The following is a 26,393-nucleotide window of genomic DNA, read 5'->3' as shown; positions in this document are numbered from 1 at the left end:
GGAGATCTGATGCAGGTAGGCTTGAGCCTGATACGTACTTCCTCTGCGTTTCAAAAGAAATGGTACCACTGTTAAAAACTGCCCATCCCCAAGGGCTGATCAAAGGGACCACCTGTCACGGTCTCAGAGGCAAACCCCATCCGCCTGCCTGCCTCCCTCCATCTCGCCCACCCCCGTCCTTTAGATTTACCCTCTTTCCTCCCAACCGCACAAAACAACTCTTCCCCTCCCCTCCTCGGAGGAGGGGTGTGTCGCACTCGGTTTCTCCCATTGGCCGGCGCCGCAACGGAGCGGCGAAAGCTCGGCTCCGATTGGCTGCGGCGCGTTCGGCGAGCGGGCCAGCTGCGATCCGCCCTCCCGGCTGCTCAGTTGCAAGCAGGGGACCGCGGCGGCGGCGCGGCTAGACGGGGGCGAAAGCGGCTGAGGTCGGAGCGAGCCGGCGTTTGCCTGGAAAGCGGTGAGTAGGGGGAGGGCTCTGCTTCTTTGCCGCTCTTCCGCTTATCTCGGGAAGGAGGCGAGAAGATAGCCTCCATTTTATACCTACCTGTGAACTGGATAGATAATAATTAGGAGCAGCAATCCCTTCCCTTCAGTTCTTAATACAGTAGAGGGGGTCTTTATGTAATCCCTTTTAAGCAATTAATTTTCTTTCCCTTTCATCTATTATTGCATCCTGCTTCTCCCATCTTTTTTTTTTGCGGGGGGGGGGAGGGGACATCAATGTGCCTCCCTGATCTACTGGGGATAACCTTTTCCAGTATTGCCCCCTCCCAATCTCTTTATTGCGTCCTCTTCTCGGAGATCTCTGGTTCTGTCTGGTTTCTCTTCCCAGTCGCTCTCTTCGCCCTCCCCCTTTTTAGTGGGAAGGCTTCTTATTAGCCCTCTTCACCTCCCCCCCCCCCCATGTTTCTACCTCTACAACATCCTGCCCCCTCAGCCTCAACCCCTTACGGCAGTGATGGCCAAACTTGGCCCTCCAGCTGTTTTGGGACTACAATTCCCATCATCCCTGACCACTGGTCCTGTTAGCTAGGGATGATGGGAGTTGTGGTCCCAAAACAGCTGCCACCACTGCCTTACGGTCTTTCTCGCCCCCCCCCCCAATGTCACTCTCCTCCAGTTCCATGTTGAACTCTCCACTCTCCCCATCATTCCCATTGTGGGGGCGGGTTTCCCTTCTTAATCTATTTCCAGAGCCACCGCTTAATCTATTTCCTCCCCCCCCCAAAAAAAAACCCTTTCTTGAGGACACAGCTTCACTTCGTCTCCATCATTTCCCCAAATCTAGCCTATCCTTCTTAGGGAATCTCATCCCACTTCACACCACATCTCATTTTCAAGGAACCTTCCCCATTGGTCTAATTTTGGGGGGACAATTTCAATTCTGACAATGCCCAGTGTCTCTTGTGAGCCTTTCCAGGTGCTCTCATTGTAAGAACATCAGAAGAGCTTCTGGCTTCTGGATCAGGCCAATGACCCATGTGGTCCAGCATCCTGTTCTTACAGTAGTTGAGCAGATGCCTGGGGGAAACTCGCAAGCACAACCTGAGCACAAGACCGCTTTGCTTTCCAGCAACTGATATTCAGAAACATTGCTGGCTCTGACTGTGAAGGCCGAGCAAGCCATTGTTTCTAGTAGCCAATGACAGTCTCATCCTCCATGAATTCATCACCACCACCAACATCCTGACTTGAGCATCTTAGCTCCTCTCCACCCCTCCTGGATGGTCCTTCTTTCCTGAGGAACAGGAAGCCGATTCAGACTAGCCAGACAGCCTCTACCCAAGAATAACATTCTTAGACGCCTTCTGTAGTTTGTCTTGGACACCCTTCCCATCACCACTCCCAGAAATTTAAAGGTTCAATTGTAGTATCAAAACAAGCAAACAGTTTGGGCAGGTTCACATTGGAATTTGTGCTGCAAGCTTTTCATCAGCTTCATCAGTGGATTAATCAACTACTCTAGTTGATTGAATGGCAGGGGGCTGTTTCCATCGGTGAAGGAATATTTTAATCGGGGAGTTTTGTTTTGTAGCAGTTTTGGTTCTGGTTTGTTAACCATCCCGCCAAGGGACTCTAAGGATGTCCTTTTAGCAAATGATTGGCAGGTTTTGTTTATCAAAACTGCGAGTGCTTATGAAACTTAACCAATTAACTACTTGAAAGGCAAGTGACTACCTAAAATAAACCCACCCATTTCTTGCAAGTCCAAAATATGTGACTGTTTTTTAAATGGAACTGTAGAGTTTGAAGAGGTCAAAGGGTGATAAAAACCAGACTGCTAACCAATTTTGACCTGGGATAAAGTTCCTTCTACATATCACATATTCTGCACTCAAAAAAATGTAATCAAAATTCACCAGCAAAGATACTGGGAGACAGATAGCCAGGCACTAAAGTCCCAACCTCTGACCCCCAGAATTTATCTTGGAAGTCTTGAGGACTAGTAACCTTTTTTTTTTTTTTAAGGAAAGCTTAGATTCCAAAGGATGATGAATGCTGTCCCCAGGGCTGATTACAACACTTGTAGAACATACCCAGCCCAGAGAATCTTGTGTCCTTATCTTCTGTAGTTACAGAAAATGTAGCATTTGTGCTCATCTTTTCTTCTCAGATTCCCTCCCCAACCCACACTCAAAAGACCTTAGCCAAATCTTGAATTTGATGGGAAGAGCCTGACGACAAAAGAGAAGCAGGAAGCACATCATTTTCTGCACTGTGTTGTATCCAACCAAGTCCTACTCAAATTAGTGAACCTAAGTTAGCCACGTCCATTAATTTCAATAGATTCACTCTGAGTGTGATTAGCATTACCACTGTTCGTTTGTTTGTGCTATGTGTTTCCATCCTAAAACCTCCCTTTTGTGGCAGGTGATCAGTTTTTGATGACCCACTTTCTCCTGACCCAACACTCCCCCAAATCCATATTTGCACCTGGGGAGAGGGTTGCAAAGCCCCCTGTGAAATGACGCTCTCTTTGCTCTCCTCGCTGTGTCCATTCCCTTTCTTTTTCTGCCCCACCCCCACTCTGTTTTCCTTGCCACAAATGACTGTTTGTGTCTCTGTCCCCTTATGTAAGAAAATCTTTGTCCTTCAAAAGATCCCAACCAGTTTCAACCTTGGGAAGGTGGGATTTACCGGTACATTCCATTCAAGTACTCCCTCGTATCAAGTGCTTTTATCGTGGCTGGTTTTCCACAATTAAGGCCTTCTTCTTCCAGGGATTGTCCATTGTGAGCAGTTCTTTGACTGGTGTTGCTCTGATGTTTTGAAAAGGGGTTGGGGGCGGGTTCATGCATTCTAGGGATTGAGGCAGCAACTGGATGGAAGAGAGCATTGCTGCGATTCTCTGAAAATTATCACAATAAATTCTGTTGCACTTATGCAGAAAGGGGTCTTGCAAAGGAGCCCGTATCCCTTCTCTTGCCTGGTTGGGACCAGAAACAGCCCTCCTGTTCCTTCTCCTCTCACTTCCCTGTAGGTGGTTTGGTTTAATTTTAATTTGGGGAGGTGGGAGGAGGAAACCTTTCCTAGCAGTGGACGGTAGAAAGATCCTGGACAGCAGGCAGCACACGTTATAAGACCATATATCAGTTATCTTGATATAGCCATGTTATCATCAAACGAAGCAGTTCCGCTTTGCTCTTCTGTGCTGAGTCATGTTTAGGTACTGTTTAATCGATTTGCTGTTTCAGCATAGGGAATTCGCCTTGCGCCAAATCATGCCGTTTTTTTTACACCAGGCTAGTGAGCACAGGCAGCGGTGGTCCAGGGTAGCAGCCTGAGACCTGGTCTTCCCCATCACCTGCAACAAGAGGGGTATAGAACCATAGAATCACAGAACTGTAGAGTTGGAAGAACTGTAGTCCCAACACCCTGCAATGCAGGAATCCGAGCTAAAGCATTCCTGACAGGTGGCTGGCTATCCATACCCTGTTTAGAAACTTCCAGTGAGGGAGAGCCCACTAACTTCTGAGGGAGTCTGTTCCATTGTCAAACATCACTTATCGTCAGAAAGTTCTTCCTAATGTTTAGTCGGAATCTCCTTTCCTCTCCTATTAATCCAATTGGCTTGGGTCCTACCCTCTAGAACAGTAGGAAACAAGCTTTCATGGCTGAAATGCGCCCTTGAACTGATAATAACTCTTGGTTGCATGAGTGGAGGATAGGGAGGGTTGCGAATGTGCCTCGAAACTAGCCTACTGTACAAAGTAAAATATACATCTGTTGCTCTGCCCCCCATCCTTTGCCTCTGGCCCCACCTGCACCCAGCATGTGGCCCCTGGCAAATTACCCAGGAGGAAATGAGGCCCTTAGGCTGAAAAAGACTCAAAGACCACGTTCCAGCCAGGCAAAAACCCCTTGGGCCAATGAGAGGTGTCGCCTGCAGAGAAGAGGTGGAGCCTGGAGAGAGGTATGGAGAGCCACATATACGCTCCAAGCCTGAGGTCCTCCTCCCGATGACTTTGCAGCCAGACAGCTGAATTGTTAAATTTTGCCGGGTGTATTTGCTTAGGAAGTTCCAGTGGAACAGCATGCAAAGTTTTCTCAGCCAAATGAGGTGATGTGTTTGGAGCAGCTGCCTGCCACTTTGTGGTGGATGCAAAACACCACATTGCATCTGTTCCCCAGGGGCAGCACCTGTTCTTTGCTTGATCCTGTTGCCGGTGTGGGAGGGAGGGGCTGCAGTTCCTGCAGGTCAAGGCCTGGGCTTAGCAACTGCTGATTCCTGGCTCCGAAGAAATAATGATGGCAATTAAGGTGATCTTTGGAACAGGAGAGGTTGCCAGTTGGCTTTGTTTGGCAGAAATGAGCTGCAGTTTAATTTGTACTCTGATCTGCAGAAGACATGAGCTGCTTGTGTGCATATGCAGATGGACAGACACTCTAGGAACATAGGAACAAGCTGCATAATACCAAGTCTTGCATTGCAGGGGGGTTGGACTAGATGACCCTCGGGATCCCTTCCAAGTCTACCATTCCATAATTCTGTGATTCAGGCCAATGGCTCATCTAGCCCAATATTGTTTACACCAGAGGTTTTCAACCTTTTTGAGTTCATGGCTCCCTTGACCAACTACCTTCTTTCTGCAGCACCTCTGTGTGGCTCAGGAGCCCAGTTATATCTCTCCTTGCCTCCAGAACATCTGTGGAGTGTTCCCTCAGCCTCCTCTCCCTGGGAGTCCTCTGGGCAGCCACTGCTGCCACCCCTAGTCTCTGAGCTCCTTCCCCCCCCCTCCCGCCCCAAAGAGAGGTGCCTCCTCACATTGCCCCACAGGGGCCTGGGACTTGTCTGTCCATTCCCAACAGCAAGGGCTGGTGGACTGGCAGGTTGGGCTCCCTTGCCCGCTTGCTTGCTTACTCCAAGGCTGCTTCAGCTCCTGGAAACCAGTACCCCTTGGCCAGCCCCAGAGGCACCGTTTGCTTGCGGACCTTTTAGCTAGGGCTGCTGCAACAAACGGCCATGCAAGCCTTTGGGAGGCACAGACACTAAAGGGCATCAGAGGAAGGAAGGAAGGAAAGAAAGAGGGATGGAGCCCAGTGTTGCCTGCAGCACCCCTGACCATCATTCACAGCACTCTGGTTGAAAACCACTGGTCTACACTGATAACAAGCAGTGGCTCTCCGGTAGGGGACAATTCCCAGCCCTACCTGGAGAGGCCGTCGGGGATCGAACCAGGGACCTTTCGCATGCAAGGCAGATGCTCTACCCCTGAGCTATGGACCTTGCCTTGTCATAGGAAGCTGCCTTCTGCTAAGTAACAGCTTTAACCCGAAGTTGGTGTCACTTTTAAATGAATGTTACCATTGAGATAGAGCTGAGGAGTTGAAGTCCACAATGAGTGGAGGGCAGCACATTGGTTAAAAAACCCCGGTAAAGGTAAAGGACCCCTGACAGTTAAGTCCAGTTGCAGATGACTCTGGGGTAGTACTGTGTTAACTAAACCAATGGCCTGTCTTGGTGTAAGACAGATTCTTTAAAGGGTGCTTGTTGATAGGCCTCTTGCCGGGTCTTCTGTGGCAAGTAAGGGTTGCCATTTGGTGGGCCAGAGGCAGTTCTTTTATATTATCACATGCACACACATTCCTTTGGGGCCATTGAGGATTAGCAAAATTAATGTGTGGTCAGCAGAGGCTGGTTTAAAACACTCTCTCACACAATTATTAAATATTAGTAACTTTGGGCAAATTGGTTGCTGTGGGGATAGAACATGCAGATTCACCATTTTTGTTCTGAGGTGGTGTTTGGGTTTGAGGACAAACACTTTTTCCAAAATCTTTCAGTCAGAAAGATCTTTGCAGGCAGGAGTCTGCAGCCAACAAAGAAATGTTTGTATGGGTGACTGGCTGTTAAGTGCCATGATAAAGCAGTGTGTCTTCTTTTGCCTGAAAGGCTTGAAATGTCTTTGGGTCCAAAAGAGTTCAGCTTAGTTTCATCTCTGGTATACAGTAATGCATGTGTATCTGATGTATGTGTTTATTGAGATGTAGCTTGCATAGACCTGGGAATACTGCGTATTGTCATATTACTATGTGTCTGGCCAGCTATGAAGGTAGCCAGAGGGTCTCAAACCCTTGGTAAGTTAGGGACTTCCCCTGCATGTGAAGACAAGCTCAGGCAGATGAACGGACGAGACCAATAGTGGGTCCAATGGTCAAGAAGGTGGTTTCTGTACATGAGGGGCAGATGAGTCTCATCAACCTGGGAAGGTAGCCCATCTAGGAGAAGGAAAACTGATCTTAAACCTCTGCTGCCTTGTGGCTATACTCCTTCATGAGAAAGGATTTGGGAGTAAACCCCAGGGAAAAGTCTGTACCCACTGCCTTGTGGGACATCTTCAGTTAAAGCATCCATGACAAGTGACCAACCAACCTCTGTTTAAAAACCTCCAAGGAAGGAGAGTCCACAACCTCCTGAGGGAGACCATTCCACTTTAAAGCAATCCAAGTACATGGCCGACACTACACCCGATGGGAACAATTCCACAGTTTATTTATGCAGTGTTGGTCCCAAATCTTCTAACATTTCAGCTTCCCCGGGCTCTGAATAGCCTGCCTTGCACTGCCTACAAAAGGAGGTTGCGTCAGTACGGTAAATTGTAACAGCTTTCTGTCTTTCGTTCTCATTAGAATGCTTAATTCCACAGTGTCTTAGAATTGCATCAGACGTGAATACTGGTCATTTATCATAATAAAGGGATTGATTGAGTGATTGGTTGCATCAGATGAAATGGAGCCCAGTTAACAAAAAGGATGCCCCATAATAAACTTGTTAGATTTTAAGGTGTTGCAAAACTCTCTGGAAATGCCTTCAGAATCGTTGCTATTCTGAGTAGTTTAGCAACAGTTAAGTCGCTGGGAATTGAATTTACTCTCTTCATCAGCATGGTGTCCTCCCAGATGCCTCTGAAATGTAATTTCCATCATCCCTGACCATTGGCCGTGCTGGTTCGTGAGAGTTGGAGTCCAACAACATTTGGAGGGTGTTGATTCTATCTGCAGAGGAGTGAGCAGGTAGTACATTGGAATCTATTGATTGAACTCAGGGTGATTTGCAGTGCATAGGCAAAAGCTTTTGACTCCCAAATTTAACAAAAGTAAAATTATGTGTTTATTTTATTTTATTTTTAAGATACCATGATACCTGGCCATGTGCTTATTATTTTATCTCTTGTTCTCCTGTGAAATCTTTGTAGTAATTTGTTGTCTTTGATCAGGTTGCATTGTGTCTGGAGAGTTTTGTGTTAGATTTTTTTTTATCTATAGTGACTTAGATTTAGATGTGTCTTTGTCAATTGCCGTGTCGATTACAGCCTCATGGACTGAAGTAGGTAATTGATACCACTGCCTTCACACTCCCCTCCCACCCACCCCCAGCCTCTTTTTCACCGGGCTCTACTTAGGGAACCTAGTAAAAAGCAAAATGGGGACATAAATCAGTGCTATAGCTCTGCATGCACAAGGTCCCAGGTGCAATGCTCATTATCTCCAGGGGGGGCTGTAAGAAACCCCCGGCTGAAATCCTGGCAAGTCACTGCCAGTCGCAAGCTAGATCAGGGATGGGGAACCTTTTTGGGCCAGATCCTTATCAGGAGCAGTCTCACCTGTCCATTACACGATGCCACAATGACATCAAGTGAAAGGTGCTTTGACGTCCCAGAGTCGGAACTTCAAAGCACCTTGCAAAGTGCTGCTAAAATAGAGATTTTTTTCCCTCCTTTCTTTTTTAGCAGGGGGGTTCCATGGAATTTGCTGAACTGAGCAGGATTTAACTCCCCACTCATCAGTTGATAAAAGTAGCAGTTAAATCCTTCTGCTTTGGCTGCATACCCTTCCTCCGTGCTTGGAATGGGTGCACAGCCAATGTAGGGTTTAACACCATCCTCCTACCCATCAGATGATGTCATGGGTTTTGTCAGCTGGTGGATGTGGTTTGGGGAAGATGGGTTTGCAGGCCAGAGGTTCCCCAGCCCTGGGACAGATGAACCCAAGGAGCTACCTTAGTGTAGGGCAGCTTCTTGTGTAGCTCCATGCTTTCTGGCATTAGGAGAAACTGGGATAAATGTCCCTCCCTGTGCACTGTTCCAAATTGTGTTAATCCTCACCCATGTTCCCTTCTCGGTCATTTCTTTCTTGTTCCAGTGCCTGGTTTTATGACTGCTTGCAGAGCGGGGAGGAGATGCCTGACTGTTAAATCTGGTCAAAAGTCATAAAGGGAGCCTTGTCTTCAGATTAAAAAAAGGAAAGGAAAGGAAAAACCCCAATCAATAATTGTGCTTTGGGGGCAGATCTTGCAGTCACGCTGTGGAACTTCAGCCTCTGATCAACTCATTAACTCTGTGCCGATGGTGTCAGCGAGGAAGTCGAGCAGCTCAGATTGCGGGATTCTCTTAGCCAGGTCTATTAACTTTGCAGAAATCAATAATAATAATAAAATCACTGCAGATGAACCTCGCGGTGCGGCACGTCAGTTTCATAAAGGCAGCTGAGGACCGTGGCGCTTGGTGGATGGGCTCCTCAGTTGGGACATTTCCTCCCCTGAGACGATGCCAGGTGAACCTGGCAGGATCCAATCTCTTGAACCCTGTGCAACCACAGCTAGGCATCTAATGCAGCAGCTGCCTGTCTGGGATACCACCAGGGAAGGGGTCACTAACCCCTGGCCCTCCAGATGTTGCTGAGCTGCCAATCTTAGCAATTCGTGCTGCTCAGTGTTCAGGGATGATGGGCATTAGGAACATAGGAAGAACATAGAAAGCTGCCTTAATCATGAACGTTTATTTCAGTGGGTCTGCTCTAAATTTGACTAAGGTAGGATGCAGCCCAGGGGTGGAAAGGAGAAACAGAAAAACCAAAACTTGCAGATTTATCCCTCCTTTTCTGACACATAGTTGGATCCTAGAGATGGAAGAGACCCTGAGGATCATCTAGTCCAACCTGAATATGCAGCTGTCCCATATGCAGATCGAACCTGGCGTTATCAGTACCATACTCTAACCAAATGAGCTATACTTGATAGGCATGAAGCATTGTTGGGGAAGGACTGTAGCTCATTGGTAGAGCATTTGATTTGCATGTGGAAGGTCCCAGGTTTAATCGCCAGCACCTCCAGGTAGGAAAGGGAATTTCCCCTGTCTGAGTTGCTGAAGAGTTGCTGCCAGTCCTTGTAAACAATACTGAGCTAGATAGACATAGGAAGTCTTCTACCAAGTCAGGCCATTGTCTGTCTAGCTCAGTATTGTCGACACTGACTGGCAGCAGCTCCCCAGGTTTGGGACAGGGTTCTGCTCCAGACCTATCTGGAGATGCCAGTGAATGAACCCAGGACCTTCCGAATGCAAAGCAAATGAGCAGTGTTGTTGCCCACTGCCCACTGGAGGTTTTTGGCTGATTCGCCAATCAATCAAATGTTGCAGCCCTAGAAAATATTCCACCTTGATGGGTTTGAGGGTATAGATGTTTGGGGTGTAGATGTTGATATGTTCTGGCTTTTCTTTAAAGGTAAGACCTACCATGTGAGCATAGGGGTCTCTTAGGTCCAGAGGTAGAACTTAAATCACTCTAGGTTGGATTTGATTTTTTTTTAAGTTACCTCATTTGAGAGCGCTTGCTTTTGAAATGATAAACCAAATGCGGCAGCACTTGTCCTGCTTGGTTTGTCTTCTCCTTTGTGACGCTGATGTGGCCTCGTTGGGTCGCTTGCAGGCATAACTGATGTGCTTCCGTTTGACATTTTTGTCTCTGTCTCAAGAGGCTGCCATTTATTTTTTATCTATTTTTTTATTAAAGATTTTGTTGATTTACAAAAGTGTGCAATGTCTCTCGTGGTTTTTTCCCCATGTAACAGTTTTACAAATCAGTTTCATTTGTTGAGACATTAGAAAGAAAAGGGGGAAAGAGGTGGAGGGAGGGAAAGATGGGTGGGGGTGGGGTCAGGTGGCGATATTTCTATTTTACCATATTTACTATATGTAGGGTTTGGTGTCAGCGTTGCTTGTGCAGGTACTTTGCTGTTCCTTTGTTGGTGAGAGAGGTTGGGGTTGGCCTAGGGTGTGGCTATTCATTTGTGGTTGGCTGTGGTGGTCTTTGTTTTCATGGGTGAGTGGGGTAGGTGGGTGTTTTGGATCAGGTTAGCCATATTGATTTGTATGCTGTTGGTGGATTTTTATTGTTGTGATGTTGGGCTGTGTATGTGATAAAGGGTAGCCATACCGGGGTGAAGGTGTCTTCTTCTATTTGATCCCATGTCAGTTTCAGTTTATTGGTTAATTTTTCTAGTAGGGCTGTTTCCCATACTATTTGGTACCATTGGTCCATGCTTACTCCTGACAGGTCTCTCCAGCGTCTGGTTATGATGCTTCTGGCTGCTAAAAGTAGGTGGGTTATGAGTTCTTTGTGGTGTAAGTGGGCATTATTGTCTTGGAAGATGTTTAGTAAGGCCAATTCTGGGGTGATTTCTAATACTTGCTTGGTTATTTTACTTATTTCTCGTATGGTTGTTGTCCAGAATGGTTGGATTTGGGGGCACTCCCACCACATGTGGAGGTATGTGCCTGTGGAGGTGCACCCTCTCCAGCATTTTGGTGAGGTTCCTGGGTATATTAGCGCTAGTTTTCTTGGTGTTAGGTACCACCTGTAGGTGAGTTTCAGAGTGAGTTCTTTTCTTTTCATTGATATGGATTTAAAGGGGGGTTTAGACCACATTTTGGTCCATTGAGTGTGGTTAATCTCATAACCTATGTCATCCTCCCATTGTTTTTTGATTGCGTCTAGGGAGTTCGTGGGATTTTGTAGCAGTATTTTGTATATTACCCTGTGTGTTCATCTTGGAATCTTGCAACCAAAGTCCCTGTCTCCCTGATCCTTTAGGGCAAATGGGACGGTGCCCTGCCTGCCTGCCTGCCTTCTTGCTTACGTCCCCAGTCCGGGAGGGTGACGCTACCTGCCAGCTTCCTCCTCCTTCATCTCAGTGTTGCTTTTGTGGAACTCAACAGGGAGGAGGAAGATGGATGCTAAATGAGAATTAGTTGCCTCCACTTGTCATTGGCTCTAGTGCCACCTGCTGTTGGGCTCCCTGTCTTCCACCCTACCAGTCACAATGGTCACCAGCCACCCCTGCCTGACTCATGTTTTTGGATATAGAACTCAGAAAGGCTTGGTCTGGTTAGGTTTGGCTATCTTTTGGTAGGTTTGGTGATTCCCAAAGTGGGCAGTACCTGGGGGCGGTGGAATTACCTAGGGGGCGCTGAGGCAAGGGGGCAGCAGGGGGCTGCTGCAGGTGTATATGACTAGCCGACTTCAAAAAGCTGGCATCAGTGGATCATGTTCATCAGTTTTGTTGAATTAATTAAACTAAATAGTTGTAACCGGATTTTGGAAAAAATGTGCAATTAAGTGTTACTGTTTTGAATTATATTCATGGCCTTAGTGGGCCATGCAAACCACTATTCTGAATAATGCCTTTTATAGGGTAGAGTATGCAGGCACTGGGGATGAGTTTATGAAACCAAGGGGGCATTGACCTGGAAAAGTCCGGGGAGCCGCTTTTTTAATGGGAGATAAGAAGCATCACATAAGAGCTTTAAATTACTCTTGACTGCTGGAACTCAGCCTTGGGACATGGCGGGGAGACTGTGCAAGGCTGCAATTCTCAGCACCCTTAACAAACTGCGGTTCCCAGGATTCTTTGGGGGAAGACGTGTGCTTTAAATGTATGGTACCTATGCAACCTGAGGTTTCAGCCACACCATATATTTAAGGCGCATAGCTTCCCCCAGAGAATCCTGGGAACTGTAGTTTGTTAGGGAGCTAGAAAGAAATTGCTGCCTGCTTGCATCCCTAAGTAACACAGAAGACTTTGGGCCAAGAGCGTGGAGTTTATCCTGTTTTATTGCCATACCACTGTCCTTTCTAAAGCTACTGAATATTTTAATATTGTTGTGTAAGTTAGAGTTGCCATATTTCAAGCAGTTGAAAGTTGTTGAGCTGCTGCTTCTTTTGCCAAAGTTGTTGAGCTTTTTGTAGTTTTGCCCAAAGTTGTTGAGCTATTCTTAAGGAATATCTCAAAAAATGACACTGCCGACATGGGTTGCCATACATCCAGATTTTCCTGGACATTTTGGCGATTTATGCTCGGACACTGCTTCTGAATGCAGTATTACGGATATGTCCAGGAAATTCTTGGAGAAATTTGAGGCTCTTTGCACTTTAACCTAATTTGCACTTTGCTACCTTTCCAAAGTCGTACTTCTCTTAGTTTTGTAAGAGAAGTTCTCTTTCCAAAAAAAAAAAAAGTATACAAGCATAATGTGTGCGTTGGGGGAAAGCGTGCATGAAAACAACACAGAAAAAATGGATTACAGTTAAGGGAAATCCCTTGCAAAGATGTGTAAATCAGGAGGAAATGGAACAAAAATACTGGCAAATTTTCATTAGAAATTCCAGACCCACCCACCCACCCACACCCCTGCAAAAAAAATCAACACACAAGCTGATGTGAAAATGTGGCGAGCTGAATTTCAGACGGTTAAACAGAGAAATTAAAATGGTCTACCCATTCTTACTGGGGTGTAAACAGGAAAAAAAACTTAACATGCATTCCAAAATATCCCTACCCAAAAAATAATAATTCCCCCTTACAAACTCTCACACACAGAAAAACCATAACCATTGAGCCATATATTTTCTGTGGTGTACTGATGACTGGACTAAGGTGCTGTCTCCTATCTAATAATTATACATTTCCTTGCAGATTTTCCCTGTCATTGGTTACTACAGCAACAGTATAGTGATAGCTCAGCTGAAGGGCTGTCTGGATGATTTATGGCTCAAAAGACAATCTCCCCCCCCCCCCATTCCTTCCTTCTCATTGGAACATTCCTAGCGCTTGTATTCTTGCCCCACTGCGGGTGCCATGGCAACTTATTAAGGGGGGGGGGTCACCTGAGGCTGCTGCATTTGCTCAGGCTTTGTTACTACACTTGCACCATGTATCTCTGCACACACATAACACATCTGTGAGTGAGCAGAGCGTAAATGTGTACATATTAAACCTCCCATTTCTGGACTGTGAACTTTTCCATCTTGCAGAGGAAGGCTGAGCTGAACTAAGGGAAGATGGCTGATTTTTTGTACACTAATGGTTTCTGTGCATTTAGCATTGCATGTGGAATTTCATAGTGCAGGGTCGCCCGGCGTTATTTTAATCCGAGAGTGGATAGGAAGGTAAAAGATTTAGATAATATAGATGTTAGGGCAGGCTGGTTCATGTTCTCTCTCTCTCTCTCTCTCTCTCTCACACACACACACACACACACACACACACAGCATCAAGCAATGGCTTGTCAGCCATATTTATTACCTATAGCTGCAGGCCTCTGCACAACAGACAATGACAAAATTATTGTTGTTAATCATTATTATTTGTACATATTTGCTTATTTATTTGGTTTCTTGCCTTCACATTTTTAAAATGCAATATTAAGAACAGTTAAAACAAATTGCAGTCAAGAGAATAAGTTGGGAAATGTATATTCCTCAGCTGTCGAAGGCCAGAATCAACGGTTTCATCTTCAGCATGTGGTGGAAACCACAAAATGAAGGTGCCAGGTATATCTCTGTATGAGGGGTGGGATTGTGCAGTTTATGGGGCTGTCACACAGAATGCACCTTTACAGCCCCCCCCCCCAGTTTATGAGGGTGGGGGAAACTACCCAGAGGGCCCCCTTCATCATTCTGAACGTAAAACGGCATGAAACAGAACAATGAAATGTTCAGCTTTGTTTATCGTTGCGATCCTAGCTACGAGAAAAGAATCTTAACATAATTTGTAATTTCAATCCAGATAGACCCATCAGCTGCACAGTTAACTCTCTCACATCCAAAATACTTTTTCTTGAATATCTTAGCATTGATAGGAATTTTAAAAATGAAATAAATCACAACCATCAGACTTTGCAAATGGAATTTTTTTAATTAACTGTAGAAGGAACCTCCACCCCATGGTTTTTTTTATACCCGGAGCATAATTAAACAGAGTGCACCAGTTCCTGAGATTCAGGACAGGCCCCAGCACTCACATAAAATCCAGTTGTCTTTCCTCTGTCTCCCATCCCAGTAAGCATCATTCAACCAACGGAGAGGCATAACTCTGGATTGTATTCAATGGTACATGTATATTATTAAATCTGTGAAATGAACCCCATGTTCACAGACTTGATTTTAAGTTTAGAAAATAACTACTGTACATAGACAAGGGATGTGGGTGGCGCTGTGGGTTAAACCACAGAGCCTAGGACCTGCCGATCAGAAGGTCGGCAGTTCGAATCCCCACGCCGGGGTGAGCTCCCATTGCTCGGTCCTGACTCCTGCCAACCTAGCAGTTCGAAAGCACATCAAAGTGCAAGTAGATAAATAGGTACCGCTCCAGCAGGAAGGTAAATGGCATTTCCATGCGCTGCTCTGGTTCTCCAGAAGCGGCTTAGTCATGCTGGCCACATGACCCGGAAGCTGAACGCCAGCCCCCTCGGCCAATAAAGCGAGATGAGCGCCACAACCCCAGAGTCGGCCACGACTGGACCTAATGGTCAGGGGTCCCTTTACCTTTACTGTACATAGACAGAACAGAGTAAGCTTAATTCCTTATATGCAACAAGCCTTGCCTTCTAATAATGATGATGATGGGGTTGATAAACAATATTTTCCAGTGCATCCACCAAATTCTGTTTTTACCTTACTGAATAAGAAGATCCCTTTGAATGGGGGGCTATCACTGCCTGCTAGTCATGATGGCTATGTTCTGTCTCCATGGTTGCAGGCAGAAATGCTTCTGAATGCTAGTTGCTGGAAGCCACAGGAGGAGAGAAGGCTCTTGTCCTTGGTCCTGTTTACGGGCTTCCCAGAAGAGGCATCTGGTTGGCAGAGCCAGCCTGCTCATAAGGTGGGGTGAAGTGCCCGACTCAGGCGGTGGAAGTGCAAGAGGCAGCGTTCTGCCCATCCCACTACTTCTGCCACCAAGAAGTAGTGGCATGCAGCATTGCCACTCATTTTCCCCACCCCCAGGCAGAGAAGCCAAGCAAGGGGCAATGCTTTGAGGAGTGCCCTGGTTCCTGCTGAGTTTGGCAAGAGCTGGGGCATGGCGGCAGTGGAAATGGACGTAAGGGGAGGAAGGAGGTGGCAATTCGAGTTTCACATCAGATGGTGAAACAGGACAGGCTGCCCCTGCTGATTTTTTTGTTTGTTTGTCTTTTAAGTGCTGAAAGAGGGCAGGGGGGGGGAGAGAAAGAGGAAGAAAAATTGCAAAAAGACAACAAGAAATAAATATATAGGGTGGTGCTGTGGATTAAACCACAGAGCCCAAGACTTGCCGATCAGAAGGTCGGCAGTTCGAATCCCCGTGACGGGGTGAGCTCCCGTTGCTCGGTCCCAGCTCCTGCCCACCTAGCAGTTTGAAAGCAAGTCAAAGTGCAAGTAGATGAATAGGTACCACTCCGGCAGGAAGGTAAACGGCGTTTCCGTGCGCTGCTCTGGTTCGCCAGAAGCGGCTTCGTCATGCTGGCCACATGACCTGGAAGCTATACGCCAGCTCCCTTGGCCAATAAAGCGAGATGAGCACCACAATCCCAGAGTCGGCCACGAGTGGACCTAATGGTCAGGGGTCCCTTTACCTATAACAAATATACGGTAATCAGTTATGTTTCCATACATTATTTTATAGATATTTAAATGATATTATTGTCCTAATACATATATGATTATTAGTAACCTGCTGTATTCTGTATAAACTCGTTCCAAATGTTATCCAAAGTCTACGTCTTTTTTTCTTTTAAAGTGTATTTTTTATTAAAGATTTCTTGGTTTGCAAAAGTATGTGCAATGTCTCTTTTTTCAAGTTACATTTCCTACAGATCAGTTTCATTTATTGAGACAGCAACGTCTACGTCTTTAAGCAATCTGTTCATATGTTGCAAGTGTTGTCACGTCATGAATCCATTGATTAAAGGGGATCCGTACCTTTATTCTTCCAATTCGTCAATACCAGTCTCTTGCAGGCCGCCCCTGCTGGTTGGCGACTGTGAGAACAGTATTCTGGACTAGATGGGCCATTGGCATGATCTAGCAGGCTCTTCTTATGCTACTAAATAGTGTGTAGAACACATGGGCATTGCAAACAAGGATGTGCTTTATTCATTTGTAATAAAGTATGCAACCCGGGAGCAATCGGCTGCAAATGTAGAAGCTTGGAATAGTGTTGAGCAAGAATCCTTGGATGCATCGGTGCAATGGGATTGGGTGACCCCAGCATGGTCCATGAGTCAGCGCATATCATATGCTGAACTTGATCTGACCTGCTTTCCCAGCAGGGATGCATACCAAGACTCAGTGCGCCAGGAAAGGGAGAGATTTAATGATGGGATGGAGAAAGAATTACAAAGCCCCTTTTCGCTTTAAGACATTTGACTGCTTGTTTGGATAGATTCCACAGGGAGAGTTACATTTCCCTGGGCCGTCTGTAACATGAAGGCGATTTGAGTGTCAGACAAAATAAACCCGAGTAAAAGCCTGCAACCTCTCCAGCTTTGCGTGTTGCCGTGGCAATTTATGACCTTTCCAATACCGTATAAGAGGAAAAGCAGGAACTGCTAGCTAGGAGCTAAATAAAAGTTGCTATGTGCAAAACACAATACAAGAAGATCTCTCAAAATAAAGATGGTAAATTCCCACTGTCAGAGGTTAGCAAAAAAAATTATCTTTTTCTTAAAGGTTTTGAATCTGGAGTTGAAATTATTGATCGAATTCAGTCTGTGGAAGGAAAGAAGGAAAGTGGGCCATGAAGGAGGGGGGGAGCAACATAAGGGAACGATGCTAGCATTTCAATTAGTCTTTCTAAATTCTTTGCCCATTGTTAATGTTAATGTGAAAAGGAAGTGGCTTCAGTGGGACAGCAGAGGCCAGATATACAGATTTTGAAAAACTTCCACAACGGGACAGGGATGAACCGGGGGGGGGGGGGAGCTGGGGGTAGGTACGTTCCTTTCATTAAATCAAAGTATTAACAGTATAGTATAACACCAGTGTACATATTGAGATTATGTGCATTCTAACCAATACTGGGCGCAGCTCCCATTTATAAAGCTAAATAAAACTGAAACAGCAACAAAAGCAGAACTTCATAGTAAAGCTCATTCACGTGTTCCACTGAATACAGGTAGAACTCATCTTTGCACGTCTAGGAGTGTTTGTGTTTAAGAGTATAAGCTTGTCAATATGTACACCTCAGCTACTGTATATGTTATGTACTGAGGTTCTCACCCTGGGCCAGCAGGGGGATACTATAGATAGTTTTCACTCAGGTCCACGTATGCAAATAAGGGATTGAAAGTGATGTTCAGTGACTGGATAGTTACAGAAAGTTGTTACAGTTGCGTTGTAGTGGAGCTCTATATAAGCAGGCTGGCTGAACCCTTCAGTTCAGTTCTGTTCTAGCCTGTGAATGAACAAGAACAGTTTGAAGAATTGCTGTGTCATCTGATATGTTCACCCACAACTTAACAGTTATACACAGAAACATACAACTTTGAATGTTATATGTGAATATGAGTTTACAGGTCAACTATTTGTGTACACAGGACAGGATGGTGGTGATTAATTCATGGAGAACTAGGCTGTCATTGGCTACTAACCACAATGGCTGTGCTCTGCCTTCACAGTCCGCAGCAGAAATGCTTCTGAATACCAGTTGCTGGAAAGCAAAGGAGAGGAGGGTGTTTTTGTGCTGGAATCCTGCTTGCTAGTTTTCCACAGGCATTTGGTCGGCCCTTGTGAGAACAGCATGGTGGACTGTTGGGCGCCTGATCCAACAGGCTGTTGTTCTTATGGGGCTATGATTCATGGCCACAGGAAGAATGTATTTGCTTGTGTGTTGAGTCTCTTCCTTCTCTGTCTCCCAGGTCATCAGCAGCAAGGGAGGAAAAAGGGTTTGATCCTTTGTTTTTGTTTTTGTGGCGGAAGAAAAGGGGAAATGGCGTTGATGCTGCTCAGCCGACATCTAACGAGTTCGTTGCAACAGAACTCTAGGATTATTGCAGCTGGTAAGTGGTGGGGAAAGCACATGAAACAGAATGGAGATATTGGTAGAGTTCCACAGCTCAAGGCAGTGGCTTATATTAGTCCTGTGATGAATATCTCCCCCATGTTTCCCCCCCTTCCTCCCACCAGTCTTCATCTATTTTTGGAGAAAATAAATCGCATTTGGAAATTACTAGAGGGGAGGGAAAATATCATTGAAATTCGGGGTGGGGGGCTTGCCTTGTACCACATTCACACCACACATTTAAAGCACCATGATATCACTTCAAACAGGCATTGCTTTCCCCAAAGAATTCTGGGAGCTGTAGTTTATTAAGGGTGCTGAGAGTTGTTAGGAGACCCCTGTTCCCCTCCCAGAGCTATAATTCCCAGTGTGGTTTAACAGTCAACCCCTCTCCACGGGAACTCTGGGAACTATAGCTCTGTGCAAGCAATAGAGGTCTCTTAACAACTCTCAGCACCCTTAACAAACTACAGCTCCCAGGATTCTTTAGAGGAAGCCATGACTGTTTAAAGTGGTATCTGTACGGGACTGCACAGTAAGACTCTTCAGCTGTGATCACTGCATTGCAGGATGTTGAACCAAATGACCCTTTGGGTCCCTTCCAACCATAGCTGTCAACGTTTCCCTTTTTTAAAGGGAAATTTCCTTATTCTGAATAGGATTCCTCACAAGAAAAGGGAAATGTTGACAGGTATGCTTCCAACTACAGTTATGCGGTTTTATGTTAAAATCCTTTCCCATGCTGCAACCCAGTTTTGGAAAACCCACCTGCTTTTAAGTCACAATTCCCTTCTCAAATGAGTTAGTCGGTTGGCCTGGTCTGTTGCAACTCTCTGGAAAACGTTGGATCAGTATTACAGGAAGGGTGGGAAATGTGGTTCTGTGTTTGCAGCAATCAGATGGCACTTATTATCTGTGTTGCACAAACAAAGGGGCAAGGGGGCATTGCTAGGGAAATAGCTGGCACTCATGATCTGCAAACACAGCACCTGTGGGTGACCCTGCTCCTGCAGAGGCCTCCTCTAGCACCTGCCCTACCCCTGCCCTTTGTTTAATTTAGGCTTGTAGCCAACAAAAGGCTTCCCCGCTCCCACCCCCTGTCTAAATGCAGTAGGGTGGTGGAAAGGACAACAAATTGGGGATCCAGAAAGCTGACCAAAATCATGTGACCGGCAGACAGAAAAAGGCTCCCCTGTGCTTCTGTGAAAAATGCTGAGGTGCGCAGGTGGTTGGGCTGTCTTACTTAGGCCACATTCACCCCATGCATTTAAAGCACTATGACACCACTTAAAACAATCATAGCTTCTTCCCCCAAGGAATTCTGGGAGCTGTAGTTTGTTAAGGGTGCTGAGTGTTGCTAGGAGGCCTTAATCCCCCTCCCAGAGTTTCAGTTCCCAAAGTGCTTTAACAGTCAGTCCGTCTTTCCAGGGAACTATGGGAATTGTAGCTCAGTGAGGGAAATATAAGGCTCTCCTAGTGACTCTCGGCACCCTTAACAAACTACAGCTCCCAGAGGTATTTGAGGGAAGCCGTGACTGTTTAAAGTGGTATCATAGCGCTCTCAGTGTATGGGGTGAATGCGACCTCAGTATAAGGCAGATTCCCATGTTCCTTACAAAACGTCTTTCCGTGAGCAAAACCAGCCAGGATCCAAAATCTCCCCTTTCTGTTCTGGCCTTTCAAGAGGCTTTTAAATTCCTCTCGGCTGGGAAAGGGCTGGGGTTGTCTGGTACAAACTGCCTCCTTCTGCATCTTGTTTATCCTCTGGAGCTTCTCGTGTTACTCTTCAAGCATCCAATAAATAGGATTCATCTCCCAGAACATTGCACAATAATTGTTTACTTGCTACGCAGTTCCCTCAGGCTTGGCCTCCTGCTCTGTGAAGATTTCCTGTTAGCAAAACTGCAATCTGAATTTGGGCATTTTTTCACCACGCGCCAGAATTTTGGTGAAAAGGTAGATTGGCCTCTTATCATAGAGGCAGATATATGTCCTGCATTGTATACCCACAAAGTCTAATACATTTGGAGGGCCACAGATTCCCCATTCTTTAATCTAGTTCATCGTTGCTAGTGGTTTTTCAGCATCTCAATGAGAGGTTTTACACATCACCTGCTATCTGAATGACCTTTTTCTTTTGTAACTGGGGACGACACGGATTGAGCCTGGGAACTTCAGCATGGAAATAATGTGCTCTGTCATCTGCGCAATGAAATAGAGGAAAGAACATAGGAATCTGCCTCATTCTGAGCTGGTCCATCTAGCTCAGTATTGTCTACACTGACTGGCAGCAGCTCTCCGGGATTTCAGGCAGGACATTCCTAATCCTTCCTGGAAATTCTGGGGATTGAACCTGGGACCTTCTGCATGCAAATCAGATGCTCTGCCACTAAGCTACAGCTTTTCCGACCAGCAGGAATGTTCATGAATCCTCTATTGCCATCCCATCAACTCAGCTGATCAGTGTTCAGAGGCTTCACTGCCACACGTGCAATGCAGTCAGATCAATCAAGCTCTGATCAATAAATTAAATCAGCTAAAGTTTCGGCTAGTTTCATCACTGGAGGGCATACTTATTAATCTTTTTCTTGGGGAGGCGAGGCTATTTTTGGTCCTAGTGTGTCAGCTCAGTTTGGACAGATGGGGCTTCTAGCCAATGCTTGGTAGCCTTTGCTTAATAAATTATGTCAGAGGCTTCCACCAGTGTCTCAGAAAAGGCGTTTGGACTGGTTTTTGCTAGAAGACCACTTTATTTCACTGCAATGGATTTGTTAAATAGATATGTACACTCAGGGTGGCGAGTCCTGTTTCACCACTTGAGGTGATCCCAGAAGTGCCACCTTGCCCTGCAGCTACCACCATACTGCCCACCACCAAGATCTTGCCCCAAATGGACACAATCTTGCCCGAAATCTGCACTGACGAAGGCAGTGCTTCTCTACCACTGGCGGAAGCAGCAGGTGCCCCATGGAGTGCTTCTGCCACCTGAGGCAGCAGCCTGGTTCTGCCTAATGCCTGGGCCGGCCCTATATACAATGCAACTCTATACATATTACCCAGAAGGGAGTCCTATTGTGCCCCTTTAACCTTTTTAAAAAAATGACTTCAAATTGGTTAACTTTATATTCCTTGCAGGGCACAGAGGAATCAGTCAAGCTGCAGCAAAAATCGATGTGGAGTTTGACTATGATGGGCCCCTCATGAAGACAGAAGTCCCCGGCCCAAGATCCAGGGTAAACTGATGCATTGAGACAGGCGTCTTTCAAGCCCCTTGTTATTGGCCTGGTTTGGATGCAGGGATGGGGGAGAATTCGATTCAGTGTGCATTTAAACTGTCACAATCACATTTTTCAAAACAAAATGAGAATTGAAAGGCAGCCATGCTTCCAGATTTGCACTTCTACAAATTTTGTGATGCTGTTTTCCACCTAGTGTTCACAAAAACGCATCTATTAGGAGAAGGTGTGCCTATAAAAATGAACATATTTGAGAAAATAACATACAGATGTGTGTTAGGAGAAATTGCTTGCGGAGAGGTGTTCCTTAGTCGAAAGTGCATACCAAAACATGCTGAGGAGAAATTTGTGCTAAATACTGAACAACTCTCATGAAGTTTTAAAAAAGGAAAACCCAAACGGCCACAGAAAATTTGAAGAACCAAATTTAGGATTTGAAAAATGTGAAACCAACAGAAACTGAAATTGACGGACCTATCAATCCCAATTGATACGTCACACTAAGCCACCCAATGGCTTAGCGGAAGGTGTGCAGACTCCAAGAGGAGAGAGTGCAGCCAATTAGTTCCTCAGCTGAACTGAGCTATGGTTTAGCTTATAGTGTTGCCGGAACCCAGGCTCACACTTCAGCTCTTTCTAGACGAACCAAGGTTGCCCTGTGGTTTGGAAATCCAAACCACAAGCCCTGTTCAGACAACATGCTAAGCCGAACCATGACTTAGCTCAGTGTATCTATCCAAAATATCATCCTGCTTAAGCCGCTAGTTATATTCATAATATTCTTTATCTCTTTCCTTCCAGGAATTAATGAAACAGTTGAATAGAATTCAGGTAATTTATCCTGTTTTTAGTGTAAAAATATAAATCTTTTGCCCCCAAACCCCTTACCTGCAGAGCCTTATAAGAATACTAGGCAGCAAATCAACTGTGGATGGGCAGGCCACCCTCCTTGCAAATGGGGGGGAGGACATTCAATACTTTTTTGAGAAGTTGGCCATATTGATTTTCAAGGGGGAAAGTGGCCCACAGTCCCTGGCTTGGAAGCCGCTGCAGATGGGGGGGCCTTGGAGAGTTCCCTCATGGCTGTTATTTGTCTGTCCTTATCTCTCCCACCCCCCTCTCCATGGGCCACATTTGACCAGTTGTCAGAGCCTCCGAACTCTCTGTCGCCTGGTATCACAATGATGTCAGGTGGGTTGTTTTTGCCCGCAGGGTTTGAAATCAAACCACATGGGCGAAAAGCCCAGTGCTTTTTGCAAACCCCAGCAATCAGCTGATGCAAGCAAACCCTATTTTGGCTCAGCCTTCTTTACCTGCCAACATGGATGACAGGGCAGGTATGGGTGTGGCTTGGCCCACACAGCCTTAGGGACCAAATGGAGAACCCGGGGCCAGTCTTCTTAGGCCTGGGAGCTGGAGTTTTCCTTATTTGGATTCATATTTTTTTATTTAGAGCATTTGTACCCTGCTCTTCAGCTAAAAAGCCTTTCAGAACAGCTGACAGACCATCAGTTAAAACAAGACAGCCCCTACCTGGAGATTTACAATCTATTTTTTTTTTTAAAGGCACAAAAGGGAGGGGGAGGGGAGAGGAAAAAAGCAAACTCGGTTTCCCTGATACTATGCTGAGAAGCAGCTTACTGTGTGTGCATGTGACCATTTTCAAGTAGGAAGTTGGTACAGGACCCCAGTCTGGACCAAGGGCGCATTGCTTTTTATTCAGAATAAAAAGTGACTGCTTCAAGCACAATCGAAAAAGCATGAATAAAGAGTGCCGTGTGTTGACTGGCCCTTAACTTCAGGGCTCTGCCAGGGAGAAAGCAGGCAGACCGGGACAGTGTCGAGGGCTCAAGTCTTTTTTAAAACCAGAGACAGCCCCCCTCCTCCTCCTGTGCTAAATGGCCTGAATGGTCTTTCCCTGGGGGGGGGGGGCAATGAAGGCCACTTCTCTCCCTCCCTTCTTTCCAGAATGCAGAAGCCGTGCATTTTTTCTGCAACTACGAAGAAAGCCGGGGGAACTACCTTGTCGACGTTGACGGGAACCGAATGCTGGATCTCTACTCTCAGATATCTTCCATCCCAATAGGTAAGCCAAGAGGATGTTCTCTTGTGGGGGGCATGAAACTCCCTTCTGGGAGATGTGGGGTTGCCTGCTGTCTTAAAAACAAACAAACAGTTGGGCCATTTTTGCAGGGTGAAGTTATAAAAGTCCATTGACAGCAAAAAAAAGAACTTCCCTGTACAGTGGCAATCTACCTCTGAAGAAAAACTGCTGGGGCAAATAACAGGGTGGCTACTTCATGCCCTCCTTGTGGTCTTTCTGGAGGCATCTGGCTGGTCACATTTGTTATTGTGGTTAGTGTCCAACTGGGACCAGGGTCCAAATCCTCACTTCACCACGAAGCTCACTGGGTGAGCTTGGGCCAGCAACTCACTCTCAGGTTAACTCTCAGGTTCACGGGGTTGTTGTGAGGATTAAGTGAGGAGCGTGGGAGAACCATGTAGGTCACCTTGAGTACCTTGGAGAAAAGGAAGGGGGATAAATGCAATAAACAACAAACAAACAGGAGGCTGGACTTTGCAGACTCTGCGCTGGTCCTGCAATGCAAGTTTAGCATTCTTCTTTCCGTGTTGTGAGTCCTAAATTTGAGCAAATGTTGGCCCGAAATGCACGTTCTGGTCTAGAGCCAGGGTTGTCATTGAGCAAGGCGCTAGGAGGAACTTTCCAAACTCCGAAGAAAGTAGGTTAGCCTTTACGTAAGACTTCCAAACAGAACTGGATAGCTACAGAAGTGGAACTGGCTAGGCCTCCAAGCTCCTGAAGGGCAGGAATGCAGATTAATGACCACAAGAGTGTGCCATTTTATTTTGGCTAGCTGCTGTGTAGTTACTATGTCTGAGCTGTTTCAACAATACACCGGCGTCAGAAGAGCACCAGCTGGGCCCGCAAGCTGTCAATGAAATATTTGAGGTTGTGAAAACGGGGCTTGTGACGCTCAGCTTGCAAACTCTTGATTGTGTAGAAATTAATGGGTCACTTGCTGCCTGCTAAGCTGCTGTGATTTGACGGAATGTTCAAAACACTCAGCCTGCTCAGGGTAAGCAATCATGTCATTAGTAGAATGTGACAAACCAGTCGCATGGCTTTAGGATCGTTGCCAGAATAATTGGTGCACACACAACTTTTGGAGACTTTGCAGGTGGTCACTGCAGTGCTTTTAGTTGTAGTTAGTTATTCCAGTATCAGTGATTCTGAAACTAGTTTGGAGGGGGGCATTTAAAAGAGGAGCATGGAGAGTGTGGACTGGGCCTCCTACTAAAAGTGGGTGCTGGCAAGTCCCATAATCACAGTCACTGCTCTTTGTATCTGGGCTTCAATAGGGTGGCTAAAGTGTCCCTTTTGGGGAGAAGCATCTGAATTTGTTGCTGTCCACTGTGCTGATTCCTAAATCATGCTCTTTCCCTGTGTATGCCCTGTTCGTCCTTGGAGGCGCTCTATTTTCTTCCAGCTTCAGGGACAGCTGTCCCAGAGAGCTACCCTAGAAGTAGCTACTGCCCTTGTGAAATGAAAATTCACAATAGCACTCTGTCAAATAACAGAGCAGTTGAGGTCAGGCAGGGATCCATTTTGCATGCACCACTAAGCCAAACAATGGCTTTGTCTGAATGAGTAAGTATTGCAGGGGGTTGGACTAGATGACCCTTGGGTCTCTTCCAATTCTATGATTCTGTGGTGCACAGTGCAAAAATTGTGGCCACTTGGTTCCTCCCCTGATCCCACAGTCACTGCACTACCTGGAGTTAAGCCATGGTTTAGCTTAGGGTTACATGCATAACCCTGGCTTAGCTCTCTTGCTCCAAATAAGCCACAAGCTGCAATCAAGTTTGTTCCAGGAACAGAAAGACTGGGAGAGGAGCGAAATGGCTGTGATTTCCTCCCTGGGTGCCAGTACACTTGCTTGGTTACACATAGCCATGGTTTAGCTTAGCATTATGTGCAAACCAGGCCAATGTTCGTGTTGATTTCCTGAGTTTCTGTTCCTCACGTTCAAATGACAACATAAATGAGAAAAAGGAAGTGAGCTAGAATGTGGTCATCAACAGCTCCCAGACTCAAAATTACGTTTTCCAAAAACCTTCGAAGGGTATGCTTTCCACCTACCAACATTTCCTCTCCTAAAATTATTTATTTCGGCAAGCTAAGCTTTTGGCAATGCCCTCCTTTTTCTCCCCCTAAAAGGCATACAGTGGGTTGAGGGCAGTTAAGTACACCTTGAACATGTTAGCTGTAAGGTGGCAGGGTTCCTTGAAAACCATTGGAAATTCTCTCTGTTTTGTTTTAGGTTACAGCCATCCAGCTCTAATAAAACTCCTCCAGCAGCCCCGGAATCTGGTAAGGTGCTTCTTTCACCCAAGTCACTGAAGCAACTCCTACCCATGTTGAGATTTATTTATTTGTTGATAAGCAGTGCCCAATATTGCCTGAATTTTACTTCTTTCCCCTCTGGTTTTAGAAACTGCATGCTGGAGTTTGCTTCTGGAAGGTGGCCAGGTTTTCCAATTTT

The 26,393-nt window shown here is 46.0% G+C and overlaps 1 protein-coding gene across 2 annotated transcripts in view; it reads left to right on the top strand.

Annotated features, from left to right (window-relative positions):
* The first annotated feature begins 332 nt into the window (after positions 1–332).
* The window catches only part of ABAT (4-aminobutyrate aminotransferase), a 41,708-nt gene continuing 15,647 nt past the window's right edge, over positions 333–26,393 (top strand). The window contains exons 1-7 of one of the 2 annotated variants that reach the window (XM_028705572.2): positions 358–457; positions 7,386–7,515; positions 18,450–18,590; positions 21,728–21,825; positions 22,630–22,659; positions 23,797–23,914; positions 26,172–26,221. In XM_028705572.2, coding sequence (XP_028561405.1) covers positions 18,521–18,590; positions 21,728–21,825; positions 22,630–22,659; positions 23,797–23,914; positions 26,172–26,221 — 366 coding nt within the window. In that variant the 5' untranslated portion in view covers positions 358–457; positions 7,386–7,515; positions 18,450–18,520. Of the gene's footprint in view, positions 458–7,385; positions 7,516–18,449; positions 18,591–21,727; positions 21,826–22,629; positions 22,660–23,796; positions 23,915–26,171; positions 26,222–26,393 lie in introns of both variants that reach the window. The other variant, XM_028705571.2, reaches the window with a different exon arrangement.

This window comes from Podarcis muralis, chromosome 14, assembly GCF_964188315.1.
Source record: "Podarcis muralis chromosome 14, rPodMur119.hap1.1, whole genome shotgun sequence".
In the NCBI taxonomy this organism is placed as follows: Eukaryota; Metazoa; Chordata; class Lepidosauria; order Squamata; family Lacertidae; genus Podarcis; species Podarcis muralis.
This window is presented reverse-complemented; position numbering and strand designations above follow the sequence as displayed.